Source organism: Mya arenaria, chromosome 9, assembly GCF_026914265.1.
Source record: "Mya arenaria isolate MELC-2E11 chromosome 9, ASM2691426v1".
Lineage (NCBI taxonomy): Eukaryota > Metazoa > Mollusca > Bivalvia > Myida > Myidae > Mya > Mya arenaria.
The window spans coordinates 21,220,787-21,236,610 of NC_069130.1; the positions used below are offsets into that span (position 1 = coordinate 21,220,787).

Genomic DNA, 15,824 nt, shown 5'->3' on the forward strand with positions numbered 1-15,824 from the left:
TACTTGAGTTGAACCAATTATCGATAGTCAAACTGGACCAATTCTCAACTCTTGTAGTTCATATAGTGGGAAAAGGCTTTCGTAAGTTCCAAAGGACTCCATGCATACTTTCACCAGCCCAACTGAGTTCATATCCCTGATAATGACATCAATCAGACATTATCGCAAAAGAGTGCAGCTTTAAAAAACAGATGAGCCAAAAATACATACCAAAACATCATACCTGATATTTGTAATCACTCTGGATTTCCTCAGTATCTTGTATATCTGGTCTTCCATGCAATGCTGTAGACGCTTAATTGGAGAGATTTTCTGCAGACAAAGAAACAAAAGATGTCACAATGTTTATAATTGACTGTAGTGGTATTTCAGCCCTTTTGTAAAGGCTAGATATTGGCCCCATTCAACAAGCAATCTTAATATAGTCTACATACATTGCCAAACAGAAATCCCAATCACAAAAAATGCATAAAATAAAATTTCATTCTAAAGTGGAAATGTGCATTTTGACTGCCTTTGTACCAAAAAACAACAACAGAAAATCATTTTTTCTTAATAGTATTTTACAAAATTCTGACACAAAATGCCATATCTTTTCCAATTTATTCAGTCCTTTTCCAGACATGTGAACCTCTGGCAATGTCAGAGAGTTAGATTTGGGTCTCCAGTTGGTAGATTGGGTTCAAAAGCGGTAGAATTTCTAAATCCCTTTCATTTTTAGTCAAAAACAAAGATGGATACAATGTTAACAAAAACTTGATGGTTGTTACTATTTTTAGATTTTTGGAAAATATACATAAAATACGTCATGGTTCAGGGTCTTGTCAAATTTTGGGTTTTTTTGTTGTGAAACAAAAGGAATATTATGTCTGGCTAGTAAAAACTCAAGTTTATATTTAGTAGAGTTGCTGATAATTCAATCTGACTGCCCAACATGTCTAGAGTAGACGTCTGCAAAATTGTGTATGTTAATTTTCGCGCTAAAATGTCGTAAAATTTTATACATTGATTAAAGATAGATAAAACTTTGGGAATGTGATTTCTATGCAGTAATATTTTTATCAAAGTATTGAAATATATGTCTATAAGATTAACAAAGAATATTGATAAGTAGGATGCCAATTAACAAAGAATGCTGAATAGTAGGATGCTGATGGTCTTGAGTGCCTTTACTTTGCAACGATCTCTGCCGAAATGTCAAGTTTTTTGACAGGTTCTTTATAGCACAATTTCCTTAAAATGACAGATTATGGGGTATTTAAGCATGGTTGATAGAATTTTGAGGGTTTTAAAATATAAATTTTAGGCCAAGAATTGTTTAGATTATTTCTTTCAAGAGCGTTTTCGTCGGCTGAGCGGTAGAGCTGTAGGGGGTCTCAAAAGCGGTAGATTTTACATATACCTGGTAGAGTTAACATGCCTGCCTTTTCCCAGAATAGCTAGTTAAAACCCCTGCAATGTACCTGTGGTTTAGGCCTGTACCCAACTGTTTCCACCATCTCATCCGGGTCATAGTCTAGTGTGGCCGTCTCAAACACAAACAAAACACGGGGGGAGCAGGGTCGTCCATTGTACTTCCAGTCCTTCGAAATGGGCAAGTCCATTAGCTGGTCCTGTACACATTTCTGTACCTTCATTCTGAAACAGTCCATGTTCAACATTAATTTAATGTAAATATGGCAGGCCATTGCATTTATTGTTTAGGGGGAGCAGGGTCGTCCGTCATACTTCCAGTCCTTCGAAATGGGCAAGTCCATTAGCTGGTCCTGTACATATTTCTGTACCTTCATTCTGAAATAGTCCATGTTCATCATTTAATTTAATACTTATAGGGCAGGCTATTGCATTTATTGTTTAGGGGGAGTAAGATCATCACTTGGTTCAGTCCATTCATAATGTGCAAGTCCATTAGCTGGTACTATACATAAAATTACTTACAAGTTTTGATATAATTGTGGGATTTTTGTTTTATAAAAAATAATAGTTTTTAAATGAACCCCAAAATTATTTTCGTATAAATGGGTGTTTTGGCCGTTTTCTTCAAGAAAAAACTAACTTTTTTCTATTCATTTTTGACAGCATTCTTGTCCATTTCTAAGCAAAATTGTAATTCCCAATATCACTCTAATACGGTTTATCCGTTGACAGCCTCTCAACCAAGGGAAAGGCTGAAAATCTACCAAACCTGTTATATATTATTTTTACTTGATATCAAACAGACCAGCACACTGTCATACCTGATCGTATCCAGTATTCGGAACAGTCTGACATAGGTGACATCGAATGAGGAACCGGGGTGAGAAATCTAAATAAGAAAAAAAACAGGTAAAGTATGACTTTTTGGAATGAAAAGAAAGAATTATAATGACAAGTGAATTTCTTTTTTGATAAAGGACTTGAAAATTAATTCATAAATTATATGATAAGTCATGAAATGATGAGACGGCATGTCAGGGATTATTTGCATCAGCCACAAAAACACTAAGTTATGAATCAGGGACAAGATGCGAAGGCGAAGTATACCAAACAACTTAGTGTTTCCCATGCAACCTGGGCAACAAACTAAATCAAAATAGATATAGCTAGTCAGCGCTCTCAGCTACACGCTGCAAAAGGAGATGGTTGATAGTGCTCTAAAGTGAACAACCTATTATATAAAGCAAGTTGCTCCAGGCTTTCATGTATTTTGATAACTTACCACAATCAAGTGGGAGATTTGAAACAAGAATAGAAAGCTCTTGGCATAGTGGCATTCCTCATGTTGCCACAACTGCTGAAAATCCTGAAACAATATAGTAAATACTTGTATTAGAGCAAGGATTAAACATACATGGCTTTACTTATTGCATTATAAGGCATATACACTATACACATATTTGAATATATTTTGTTTTGCAAACCATTTTAAATCTTAAAACAGTCCCTGGCTGATTACATATGATTAACTGGTGTGGGTTTTTTTTTTCAATTAATTTTTACCTTACCGTGCCATTTTGGACCTACAGACAAAAAAATTAATACTGATTTTGAGTCTAAACTACTTATAACCTTCTTTCTTTAAAGTAATGCTGTAGTTGCATAATTCATTTGAAAATTCATTAAAATTAATTTATGCTATTTATGGTAATAGAGTACGGAGCGTATCTAGTGTTTTAACTACCCTGTCCTTTTTTATTGCAACTTTCTGGCCTAATGGAGACCAGCTTTGGTACCTTTCTGCCCTCATAGATTTAAATGCTTAAGACTGTGTCAAATATTTTTTTTTGCTTTGATGATTTTTTGAGTATGAAAATATATACATAACTAACTTTTCTGCTGCGCGCTGTCCTTTTCCAGACTAAAACCCTCATATCTGATGATGGTTGAAGCCCAGCACTGGTTACAAATTTTCTTACTCAAGGTGATATAAAAATATATACATTGTGTTTTGCATTACCAACCCTGTCAGCCAAAAGAAAGTGTCATGGACAGAGGTATAACACCTACCTTGTGTGTGGCATTACTAAGCCTGTCAGAGGCAGTCACCAGGCGATACGTGTCATGGACAGAGGTATAACACCTACCTTGTGTGTGGCATTACTAAGCCTGTCAGAGGCAGTCACCAGGTGATACGTGTCATGGACAGAGGTATAACACCTACCTTGTGTGTGGCATTACTAAGCCTGTCAGAGGCAGACACCAGGTGGTACGTGTCATGGACAGAGGTATAACACCTACCTTGTGTGTGGTATTACTTAGCCTGTCAGAGGCAGTCACCAGGTGATACGTGTCATGGACAGAGGTATAACACCTACCTTGTGTGTGGCATTACTTAGCCTGTCAGAGGCAGTCACCAGGTGGTACATGTCATGGACAGAGGTATAACACCTACCTTGTGTGTGGCATTACTTAGCCTGTCAGAGGCAGTCACCAGGTGGTACATGTCATGGACAGAGGTATAACACCTACCTTGTGTGTGGCATTACTAAGCCTGTCAGAGGCAGTCACCAGGTGATACGTGTCATGGACAGATGTATAACACCTACCTTGTGTGTGGCATTACTAAGCCTGTCAGAGGCAGTCACCAGGTGATACATGTCATGGACAGAGGTATAACACCTACCCTGTGTGTGGCATTACTAAGCCTGTCAGAGGCAGTCACCTGGTGGTACGTGTCATGGACAGAGGTATAACACCTACCTTGTGTGTGGTATTACTTAGCCTGTCAGAGGCAATCACCAGGTGGTATGTATCATGGACAGAGGTATAACACCTACCTTGTGTGTGGCATTACTAAGTCTGTCAGCGGCAGTCACCAGGTGATACATGTCATGGACAGAGGTATAACACCTACCTTGTGTGTGGCATTACTAAGTCTGTCAGCGGCAGTCACCAGGTGATACATGTCATGGACAGAGGTATAACACCTACCTTGTGTGTGGCATTACTAAGCCTGTCAGAGGCAGTCACCAGGTGGTACGTGTCATGGACAGAGGTATAACACCTACCTTGTGTGTGGCATTACTAAGTCTGTCAGCGGCAGTCACCAGGTGATACATGTCATGGACAGAGGTATAACACCTACCTTGTGTGTGGCATTACTAAGCCTGTCAGAGGCAGACACCAGGTGGTACGTGTCATGGACAGAGGTATAACACCTACCTTGTGTGTGGCATTACTAAGTCTGTCAGAGGCAGTCACCAGGTGATACATGTCATGGACAGAGGTATAACACCTACCTTGTGTGTGGCATTACTAAGTCTGTCAGCGGCAGTCACCAGGTGATACATGTCATGGACAGAGGTATAACACCTACCTTGTGTGTGGCATTACTAAGTCTGTCAGCGGCAGTCACCAGGTGGTACATGTCATGGACAGATGTATAACACCTACCTTGTGTGTGGCATTACTAAGTCTGTCAGCGGCAGTCACCAGGTGATATGTGTCATGGACAGAGGTATAACACCTACCTTGTGTGTGGCATTACTAAGCCTGTCAGCGGCAGTCACCAGGTGATATGTGTCATGGACAGAGGTATAACACCTACCTTGTGTGTGGCATTACTTAGCCTGTCAGAGGCAGTCACCAGGTGGTACGTGTCATGGACAGAGGTATAACCCCTACCTTGTGTGTGGCAATACTAAGCCTATCAGAGGCAGTCACCAGGTGGTACGTGTCATGGACAGAGGTATAACACCTACCCTGTGTGTGGCATTACTAAGCCTGTCAGAGGCAGTCACCAGGTGGTACGTGTCATGGACAGAGGTATAACACCTACCTTGTGTGTGGCTTTACTAAGCCTGTCAGAGGAAGTCACCAGGTGGTACGTGTCATGGACAGAGGTATAACATCTACCTTGTGTGTGGCATTACTAAGCCTGTCAGAGGCAGTCACCAGGTGGTATGTATCATGGACAGAGGTATAACCCCTACCTTGTGTGTGGCATTACTAAGCCTGTCCGCGGCAGTCACCAGGCGGTATGTGTCATGGACAGATGTGTGATGAAGGTACACAACATTGTTGTCACCGTCAAAGTAACATTCTATCTCCCCCTGAAGAAACAAATGGTTAAAGCTGCACTCTCACAGATTGAACATTTGACTTTTTTTTTGTCTTGGAACGAGCCAATTTTTGCGAAAATCCATCGAAACCAGTTATATGTGATTGCTGACAAAAAATTCGATCACAGATTTGTATATTTAAGTTAAAAAAATTGATTTTTTATGCATTTTTCTTAAACCAATAGTAACGGTGTCGGTTTAAGCCATAAAACACTAATTTTCAAACAGAAATATGAAAATCTACGATCTGAGTTTTTGAAGGCAATCTTATATCATGGTTTGCAGATATTTACGCAAAAATTTGCTCTTTCCAAGACAAAAAATAAAAAAGTTGTAAAATGGAAAATCTGTGAGCGTGCAGCTTTAATAAATGTTTGTTGGAAAACAAATTTAACAAATGGCTAAGTATTGTAATGTAGTTTTGTTGATGTAGATCCATTGTAACTCAGTTGTGAAGAAAGCTAGTTGTATAATATGATATAAATAAACTAATGCTTTCAAGGGTCGGTTGCCTGGGTAAAAACCAGTTTTAAGGGTTCAAACCAACAAATTTGTATTTGGTAATTTATAAGGGCAGACATCTTTATACTGACCATAAATAAATCCAAACAAAATATTTTTTCTCTACTTGTATTTACAAGCAGATCCTGGCCTCAGGTAAAATACATCAAAATTTTATTGACAATACGAAAGTGCAATGTAGTCATTTAGAATTTTGTAGTTTCATTTTCTCTTTAAAACTAATTGCTATTTCTGAAAAGACTGTTACTGTTTTTGTGTTACTGTTGTTGTTTCAATCATCTATTAGCATTTATTGATCATTAACCCTTGTTACTTGGAAACTTAATGCATTGAATCTTTAATGAATGACCCATAAAAGAATTATACTCCTTTCATAGTAATAATTTGATATAAATAACAAGTTCTATTGTAGAACTCAGTTTGGTTTAGTTATTTCTAAGTGAGTGCTTTACACTGGTGTCAAAGAGATTTACAAAATTGCTTAACATTATCATGAACAATAAAATCACTAAAATCTCCTAAAATTATTCCACCTGATTAATGGCGTCCTGAAGATGTCCTTTCACTTCCTGAAACAAATCATAACAAGGAATAATCTACAATTATATACTTATTGGCTCTGAATACTTTAATATTTACCAAAAAATCATTATTGACTAAATTATAGTAGAAAATAACTGTTTTTTTACATGATATATTATGACATCATATGATAAACTGTCTTCGATCTATATATTGACAGGTCAGTATGACTTTTTTTAGCTGATTTTTCAAGCGTTATTATGATGTCATATAATAAACTGTTTCCGGTTAATAAATAATTCAATCATGGACAATATATTTATAGATCATGTAATAATCCTCACTAGCAGTTATCTTAAAAAGAAATCGAAATGGATAAAAAGAAATTGAAATAGATGAAAACGAACAACATTGATATATATAAAAAATGGATTCTTTCATACTTTTCATAACCAAAGCAAGCTCAGTATCAGTGTTTGTGATAAACAAGCTAGAAGAAATAAGTATAAACTAACCTTAAAAACATCAGCATCCAGCAGGTTGTTGAACGGTGAAGCCTTGCTGGTGAAAGGTTGGTAGCCACTCTTCCCAATGATGGAGACCACACAAACCTTGTTTTCCTTCCATGAATGGGGCCTGCAATGTATTGGTTGTGTTTGAAAATATAATTTAACTCTATCTTATTCAATTGTATTGCATGATATATACAAGTTAAACAATGTCAAGTGTACCAATCAATAAGTATACCAATAAATATGATCATAAACATCCCCAATAAAGAATCATCAACTTATCAATTACAGTGATTATTATCAAGTAATGTACCAGTCAATTGTAACCACCGCCCCCTCCAGGTCCGGGGTAATACCTGGGATAGCTTGGGAAAAATGGGCCATGTTTTTACCTTCCAGGTGGCCCCGCAGTGCCAAGTGAATGCAGTGGTTTTGTTTTCATGCCGAAATAGCAGGGAATGGGCCTTACCTAATATGTCCACGAGTCGTGGGGCATTTAGCGGGGATTTTACTAGAAGTTTGTCCCCACAGGATTTTTAACTGGGATTGGCTGGCTGGACAGTCAATGTCCCGGCTATTCCCCGGACCTGGGGTGGCCATGGTTACAATTGACTGGTGCATAATATGACTATGGGTGCAATTTAGCTAAAATAAAAGAGCGATCAGGAATATTTTTTTTTATTATTTTGACATAAATTTCTGTATCCCTGTAATGCTACAACTCTCTACCATTTAACACCTGGCGAAAGAATATATAGTAATATTATGCCTCGATGTTGAAAAATAATGACACAATTGTTCAATATATACCCGACAGTGATCTAAACTGGATTTAATTTGTCATTAGAGTCGTTATGTGTTATTTTCACATAAATATATTTTGGGTCACGAATACCCTTTTATACATGTACATAACCAATCAGATTCGTCCCAGATTTACAAATATCTGAATACTTGATAAACAATCGACACATGTAAGTGTTTTATGATATCTGCATATGTTTTTTGGCATAATGACATAAATAAATACGTGTTAAAGCAGTAAGCAATAATATTTCGTAGAAATTTGAATTTATAACGGAGATCATTTCAAAGTTGTAGCCGCGAGGATTCTCTATGCAAGGACGGTTCACTACTTTTTGCTTGGTGAGTGGACGTCACGAGTCTGCCATATTAAAAAAGAAATCGTCAGAAGACTCGTTGACGGCCATTTAGGTGGACTTGGGTGCAACTGCCATGACAGATAAATAAATTTGGATTTCAAAATGTCAATGAATTTCAAAGGATACATGATCAATGATGTTTTGAAAAACACAAACGATCACATAGATCAACATGTCACTTTATAAAAACAAACACCCCGCTGGTCCAAGTGTGTCCGAAATATCCGGATACTATGTACATTGACCATAACACTAATTTACACAAAATGAAATACAAGTGAATAATTTACAACAAATAGTCCGGTGTAGGAAAGTTGATAGCCGTTGTTCCTATGGTTGGAAAGTAACTCATTATTTTTTTAAGTAGATCATATGCAATAAATGGCAATTTCTGTAATGGAAATGAGCAATTAACAGTTTCTGAAAATACGGCGCAACCAACAGTGTATCAGCTACACAACTCAGTATAGAGCGTATCGGTTACTTCCCCTTACTGTATAGGTATTTCACAGCCTGGAGATTATAATTTTCGGATAAAAAATTGCAGGAGTCACTGGCGTTTCACAAATACAGCATTGTAGGCCCTGACCTATTCAACGTTTTCAAACAAATGTTTGTTTCAGTCTTATAATATGCCGGGGGAAACGTTTAAAACTATAAGGTATTAACTAATTTAAAAAATAAAACACAGGGAAAGCATACCCCGGGAGTTTATGCATGCGCCCATTGGCTGCATTATTGCTGTAACCAGCCACTACGTCATCGCGACTAAGTTGGGTTTATAAATGTCATAAGATAAAAAGGTGACTGTAATTCCCAGTCAATTTTTTGAAGATTTGATTAATATATATACAAACAAGGATGCGAACCCTTAGCAAGTGGTTTGAGAACTGACCCAATAACGTGCGTGGTGTAATAGAAACCCGATATACGAGATACAGCTTTCCTGGGATTAAACCAGAACACTATTTTCCCCAGTACTTCCCCCAAAAATACCGAGCGCCGGCGAGGCAGATATGAAACGACCGGGGTATGAACCCGCGACCTCCTGCATCTGAAGCAAACGCTAAACTACTAGACTATTGGGGTGGTAACTTCTGTGATAAAACCCCATAAGTTTCATTGACTTTACTTAAAATACACATGATTAGGCAAAAAAACACTGCCAAATACAATTTGTTTAATTCGACAATAAATGACCTACAGGTCTAGTTTTAGCCATTTGCAAGTGACTGCCGTCCCCTATGGATTGCTTTTTGTTTCTAATCTGTTTTTCCCTCTGGTGTCTGTCATCAACGATCAGATATTAGCTCATTGAATATTGATATCAGATCAATGTATATCTATCTGTCATAGAATAACTAGTACAGCTTTTTTTCTCTGAACTGGCAATAGCTAGTAAACAATAAATTATACACATGCCATTTGGTACTCTTCTGTAACACAAGAGCAATACACAGTTGATGTATAGTTGTGAGTAAACAAGCCAGACATCTACACGATATTTTATAAATACCACTTTATGAAACTCTCTATTGACTGTATGTTAAAATGTCCAAAGACGGAATAGAGACAAGATATATATTTTATATATTCATTATCTTAACTTTCAATATTTAAGCTCTCACCATACAGTTATTTTGCTGGTTTGAAAGCAGGCGTGTAAACAATTTGAATAAGACTAGATATCATTTCAATTTTTATTCCGACAAAACTAATTTGCCAACATAAACACATGTAGCCTTAATTTAAAGAAACTCTCTCATACATTGGAACACAAATGCATTATATTAACATTTAATCACATAGAATATATACCTAACATTTTGCTTTCTGGATACTTCTGAGCATGGCCAAAATATATCAATACCAAAGAAGAACTAATTGGGAATATCGTAACAAATTAAGAACGTGCACATGCAGCGTTCTCACATGTTTGATATATTGATAAACAATGTCAGCTGAATATTTCAATATTGTATTTATATCACAAACGCGTGACTCAAGCAGCTGACGGTCAACGACTTAAATGAAAGTCAATATTTGATGATAGAAATTTCATGCGTGTCGCAAGCTTCACTTACAACTAAAACCTTGCAATAATTGTTCCCAGGACAGAAAGACAGTTCCTGCAAAAGTTATAAATAGCCAATCAACATTGTATGACATACAGAAGCGAAACATTGAATGCTTGACCGCCTATTCTGTCATGATTATCTTGTTTTGTGCATATACAACATGTCAACTTTTCATTTCTTATTGTCACAGTAAGTTCTTAGATTATGCTCAATGTTTGAATATCTTGAAAATTGTCAAAATTGAAATAAACATTATTTAAACTACGGACCTATAAACTATGGAGTGGAAATTCCTTCTATGTCTATACATAGATTAAATTGAACTAACGCACGCGCGATTCCATCCGAGATCCTATACATGTGATTTTATTGGAGATGTCCGCCATCTTGTTTCGGACCTAGAATTTGTGCTTCATTTTACCTCTGCAATCTTCGTAATTACTGCTGTTACCTATTCATTAAATTGAATTTTAAATATCTTGTTATGTATTTGTTCTTTTTAAGTATAGTTTATAGGTCCGTGGTTTGAATCAATATATGAGAGAGCCCTTTAAAATATTATAAGCAAAATAAATAAATAAAAACAACACACAAAAGACTGAGATTCAATGCGCACAAGCTGTCACATCAGGATTAAGATCGTTGATTAAATGTTTCTTTCCCGCAGTTTTCTTGCTATTCTGTCTACCCAAGATGCAACAGTAACACATTGTTGTCGAGAAATGCAAACGACAACAATATACGTCACTTCCGTTCTAGTCACTATAAGGTATTTTGCCCCGTTGAAAGCGACAATCTGATTGGTTGACAGGTCTTTGACGCAGTAGGTCACACCATTGAAACGAACTGTTTCCGCTTCCGATACATCAAATGTTCTTCGAAATTCCTGAAAATAAAGATTTGAAATTCGATATAAAATAATATGTCAACTGTGTACTTTGAAAACGTGATGCTACTGATCTATATCAACTACGCCTATTTTAAGTTTGATCACTTCTATTGTTCATTTTTTTAAAAATAACGACATTTAGAATATAACCTATATTTTCAGCCAATGAAACTGAAGATAATCAATCATTAAGTACTAGACTTAATAATTTAGATTTTCAACTTTCGCGGGGGTTTGAAGGCTTGCCTACTGCCATTCATACAATACACACCCACTGCGTCAGATTTTGCGTTGACAATGTGTCAACAAATGAGGTAAGTATTCTAAGACAGTGAGATGACCTGAAGTACCATTTTAATGATTACGAAGGGCCCATTCTCTACGCTCACTCCGCCCATTCTTAATCATTAAAATATTGGTTCGTGTCATCTAACTACTACATATTTTTATATAAAAATAGCATAGCAAAATGTAACAGTTTATGTGGAATTATGTTCCAATCATTTACAAACCAATTAAACATCATACAAAACCGATGCACGTCAAGGATAATTGCAAATATCCATTAAAATACAAAACATCAAAACAAATTGATTTCACCACTTCAATATTTATCATCAACAACTCAATGTCATCTAGGACATCACTGGACGTGAATATCTGATAAATGATTAAACCAAATCACGTATGTATCATTGGTATTTTCCATCATGCATCTTTTGCATCAAACACGGGTTGCTGATAACGCTGTTATCAATATGCTCTTTAAACTTTTTAAAGGCGCACAATATAGGTTTACGCATTTTTCTTTTATTTTATTTTAAGGCATTATTAGGTACAGATAAAAATATTAAATTAGCGATAATTTGGCACTTTTTTCAACTACGGAATAAGTGACCCCATTTAATCTATCAATTAAAAAAAACATTTATAAAAGTTATCATTTTTTAATAACATAATAAATAACAACAGTAGTAGTGAAATGAACACTACATCAGCTGAGCGATGATCTCCTAGAGCCAGAAGAAAACCTAGTCCAAATTACGTATCTTAATTTGATTCGAAAGAGAGATGCCGTTTTCTTCTAATACATGTATGAGTAAATCAGGTTTTGTACTTCCAACACTTCTAATAAACTATTAAGAATGCATGAGAGCAAGCAGAGACACAAAACACGCACTCTCTACCATAACAGAGGTTCTAGAATATTATATAAATGAAGCCAAAGTGTCCTACCTTCAAATCTTTACTCTTCACACTGATCTTCCCAACGCGGTCGGCGACGTTCCCGTTCTCATACACGACGACCGCCGCCTTGATGGCCAACGATGCCTTGTCCTTAACTAGCAACCGAAAGTGGCGCTTCAACGTCTCCTCGTCCACCATGGATCCATGGGTTGCATAGACGCTCAACATGGTTTTATGTTTTTAGAATGCTTGTCAAGAAACGCGTGTGCTGAAAGAAATAAAAATGTTGAACGTTAACGAGATTGTTCCGGCAATAACTTTTCTTTGTCAGTAGTTCTAACTTAAATTATTTTTATATTGATTTTTTTTTCAGAAAACCACATTTAATACAAGTCTATTATGCGTTTTAAGGTGATTTTCTCGCATCCAATCAAAAATTAATTACTGTCAATGTCAACTAGAGAAAACACATTTGAAATATTTCCAAAAATACATAAACGTTATTTAACGATCTATGGAATGCTTTTATCAATTCTCTAAATCGCTAGTAGTATTCTAACATTCATGCAGCGGTTTATCAAAAACGTTTTTTTTTTCATCTTTTTACAATAAATACACTACCAATTTTAACTAACCTTAGTCCAAATGCAAGCTTGAACAAATGTTCGATATAATGATAGATTTTTTATTTTTTTTGTTGAAAAAATAAAAATTGTCGATACAGTTGTGACTGTTCCTGTAAAAAGTTTACAATAATAACTTCGGTTGCATCAACCCAGTGTTTAAATACTCAATCGACCTATGACGATAAAGATAACAGAAATACATTGCAAGCAAAGCTTTAAAGGTTGTTTACCAGATTTTATTTCATTTTGCATTGTAAGATCAAAACGTTTGTGTCAATATCTGAAATTATTGGGTAATACAAAGTTGCGTAATGTTAAAATGACAATTAAAAGCGTAGTTACATATGTGATTGTAAGAATAAGCTCAACGAGTGCATAATTAAATATTAGCAAACGCAATTTATATTTAGACATTTTAAGAACCAGACAAGAAACTCAATCTTACAGCGGCACAGTTAGTTTGTTCCAACAGCCATACAAGAACGCTGTTCCAACAGCCATACAAGAACGCTGTTTCAACAACCATACAAAAACGCCTTTCCAACAGCCATACAAAAACGCTGTTCCAATAGCCATACAAGAATGCTGTTCCAAGAACCATACAAAAACGCTGTTCCAACAGCCATACAATAACGCTGTTCCAACAGCCATACAAGTACGCTGTTCCAACAACTATACAATAACGCTGTTCCATCAGCCATACAAGAACGCTGTTCCAACAGCCATACAAGTACGCTGTTCCAACAACCATACAACAACGCTGTTCCAACAGCCATACAAAAACGCTGTTCCAACAACCATACAAGAACGCTGTTCCAAAGAACAGCCGGTAAAGAACGTTCTTACTTACAACAGCCGGACAATCACTTTGCTCAAACAGCCGGACAGAAACTTTGTACCAACAATTTGTTCTAATAGCCAAAAAAGAACTTTGTTTTAACAGCCGTTATTTTTCTTTGCACACATAAGGCTGTCTTGGAAGCATGTGACATTCTGGAGCAGGAAATATGGTTTGGATTTCTTGAATCTGGTTAGGTTCAACACTATAAACGCTTAGCGGTGTTCTACTGGACATCTTCAATGGCCCTGAACGACCAGAAATAACTTAATTTATGAAATCCGAAAACTGTTGGGAGCATTATATTGTGTCGTTAGTGAATAACTACCTTTAACGGTGTGTATTTGATTTAAATTTCCGCTAGTCAAAATAAAATTTCCACTACATTTTATCATTTGTCCACGAGCAGTTAACGTGACATTAAGAAAAACAAAATATCATGTGATATTTCATATGAACTTGACAGAGTTTTATGAATACAAATAATACAATAACAAGTGCATACGTGCTTATTAATCAGTTGTTTATATGACAGCGACTATGAACATAATACAAATGAATATAGATATTATTTATTCGTTATTCGTTATTTTGTACTCATACTTTTTCATCGATTTTATCGAAAAAAAAATAATTTAAAAATAGAGCGTTTGAGGGCCTTTCACAGTGCCAAAGTCGTATGGAAGGATCAAAACTTAAAATGTCTTACATTAAATAAAAATAATATTACTTTCGATTTAAAAAAAAATTATTTCAAAATTGAATCGTGTGCGGTTAGTTCCAGTTACGTATAGACATCAGATATTACATTTTCTTTTTAAAGTTATAATTGTCGATGCAAAACATACCCGAAACTCACAAATTGTATATGTTTTGAATTTGTTAATCAAACTACTTTCAATCTCTTTAAAGTGACTCGCTCATGTTTTTGGACCAAATATAAGTTGTTCTGGTAATGCATCTGAAAACACTTATTTTATCATTATTTTACTCTATGATATCGAAATTGCAGAAAAAATACGTTGTAGCATAAAAAAAGTATTTTGGTTTTAGTGGGGTTCGAATCCACGCCGGTAGAGTCAAGAAAAACATAGTTAACAGCCGACTAGTCCACATGGTCACCGGGACTTTCACAAAAGTGGTGGATATGTTGACCTGTTGAGGATACATTTATAACATCACCTGATAATGTCAATCATCCAATCACGCAACACCACAGCCGTAATTAATGTTCAATCGCGTTATTAACGCTAATGAAATTGTGGTCTTCAAAGACAATATTTGAGGAAATATCAACATTTGCTGAAGGGTTCAAGCTTTTGGTATTTTTTTGTTTTAACATATAATTTGCCACACTTTATTTCGTAATTAAAAAATGTTCATTTTACAAAACATGAGCGAGTTACTTTAAAGCATCCTCGGCACCCCAGTGTATTATAACCTATATAATATTATATATGTTATAATATTAATAATTTTTATTATTTGATACCGAAGTTTCACAAAGGAATGCACTAGGTTTTAGTGGGATGCGAACCCACGCCGGTACAGTCAAAGAAACATTAGAACACTGACAACAAAACCTTACACCCACAAGCACTCCTACAGAAACATATAGATAACATAACGTCTTTAGTTGAATTGCGTTAATAAACGCTATTAAAATCGTGGACTTCAAATACAATATTTGAGTATTTATAAAAATATTTTTGAAGGATTCCGACCGTCAGTATCTTAGATTTTAACACTCCTAATGATTTGCCACACTTTATTTCATCATACAAACAAGTGCATTTTACAAAAAAAAAATGAGCGAGTCGCTTTTTAACCTGACTGTGTTATGATGACCCAGCGTACGTGATATTTACGATTAAGACAATCACGTGAGCTTTGATTAGCAGTCAGGATAGGATGGTTCATTCATTAAACATCTAAATTAAGTCATT

The 15,824-nt window shown here is 35.9% G+C and overlaps 2 protein-coding genes across 4 annotated transcripts in view; both read right to left on the reverse strand.

The window, feature by feature from the left end:
* LOC128246800 (nonsense-mediated mRNA decay factor SMG8-like) overlaps positions 1-8,695 on the reverse strand; it is a 44,003-nt gene extending 35,308 nt beyond the window's left edge. For all 3 annotated transcript variants that reach the window (XM_052965246.1, XM_052965245.1, XM_052965244.1), the window contains exons 1-8: positions 8,550-8,695; positions 7,100-7,220; positions 6,596-6,631; positions 5,412-5,531; positions 2,699-2,782; positions 2,238-2,305; positions 1,464-1,638; positions 224-312 (exon numbers count right to left, since the gene is read on the reverse strand). In XM_052965246.1, the coding sequence (XP_052821206.1) occupies positions 224-312; positions 1,464-1,638; positions 2,238-2,305; positions 2,699-2,782; positions 5,412-5,531; positions 6,596-6,631; positions 7,100-7,220; positions 8,550-8,611 (755 nt within the window). In that variant the 5' untranslated portion in view covers positions 8,612-8,695. The remainder of the gene's footprint in view (positions 1-223; positions 313-1,463; positions 1,639-2,237; positions 2,306-2,698; positions 2,783-5,411; positions 5,532-6,595; positions 6,632-7,099; positions 7,221-8,549) is intronic.
* Positions 8,696-9,945: 1,250 nt separating this feature from the next.
* Positions 9,946-13,189, reverse strand: LOC128246808 (uncharacterized). The gene is made up of 3 exons (XM_052965260.1): positions 13,050-13,189; positions 12,463-12,682; positions 9,946-11,223 (listed from the first exon to the last, which is right to left on the reverse strand). The coding sequence occupies exons 2-3, from the start codon at positions 12,640-12,642 to the stop codon at positions 10,984-10,986; spliced, it is 420 nt and encodes a 139-aa protein (XP_052821220.1). The 5' UTR covers positions 12,643-12,682; positions 13,050-13,189; the 3' UTR covers positions 9,946-10,983.
* Between the last annotated feature and the right edge of the window lie 2,635 nt (positions 13,190-15,824).

Coding starts and splice junctions, on each gene's coding strand:
- LOC128246808 (XM_052965260.1), bottom strand. CDS start 12,642: ATGTTGAGCGTCTATGCAACCCATGGATCCATGGTGGACGAGGAGACG. Junction 11,224..12,462: donor TGAAGAGTAAAGATTTGAAG/GTAGGACACTTT, acceptor CTTTATTTTCAG/GAATTTCGAAGAACATTTGA.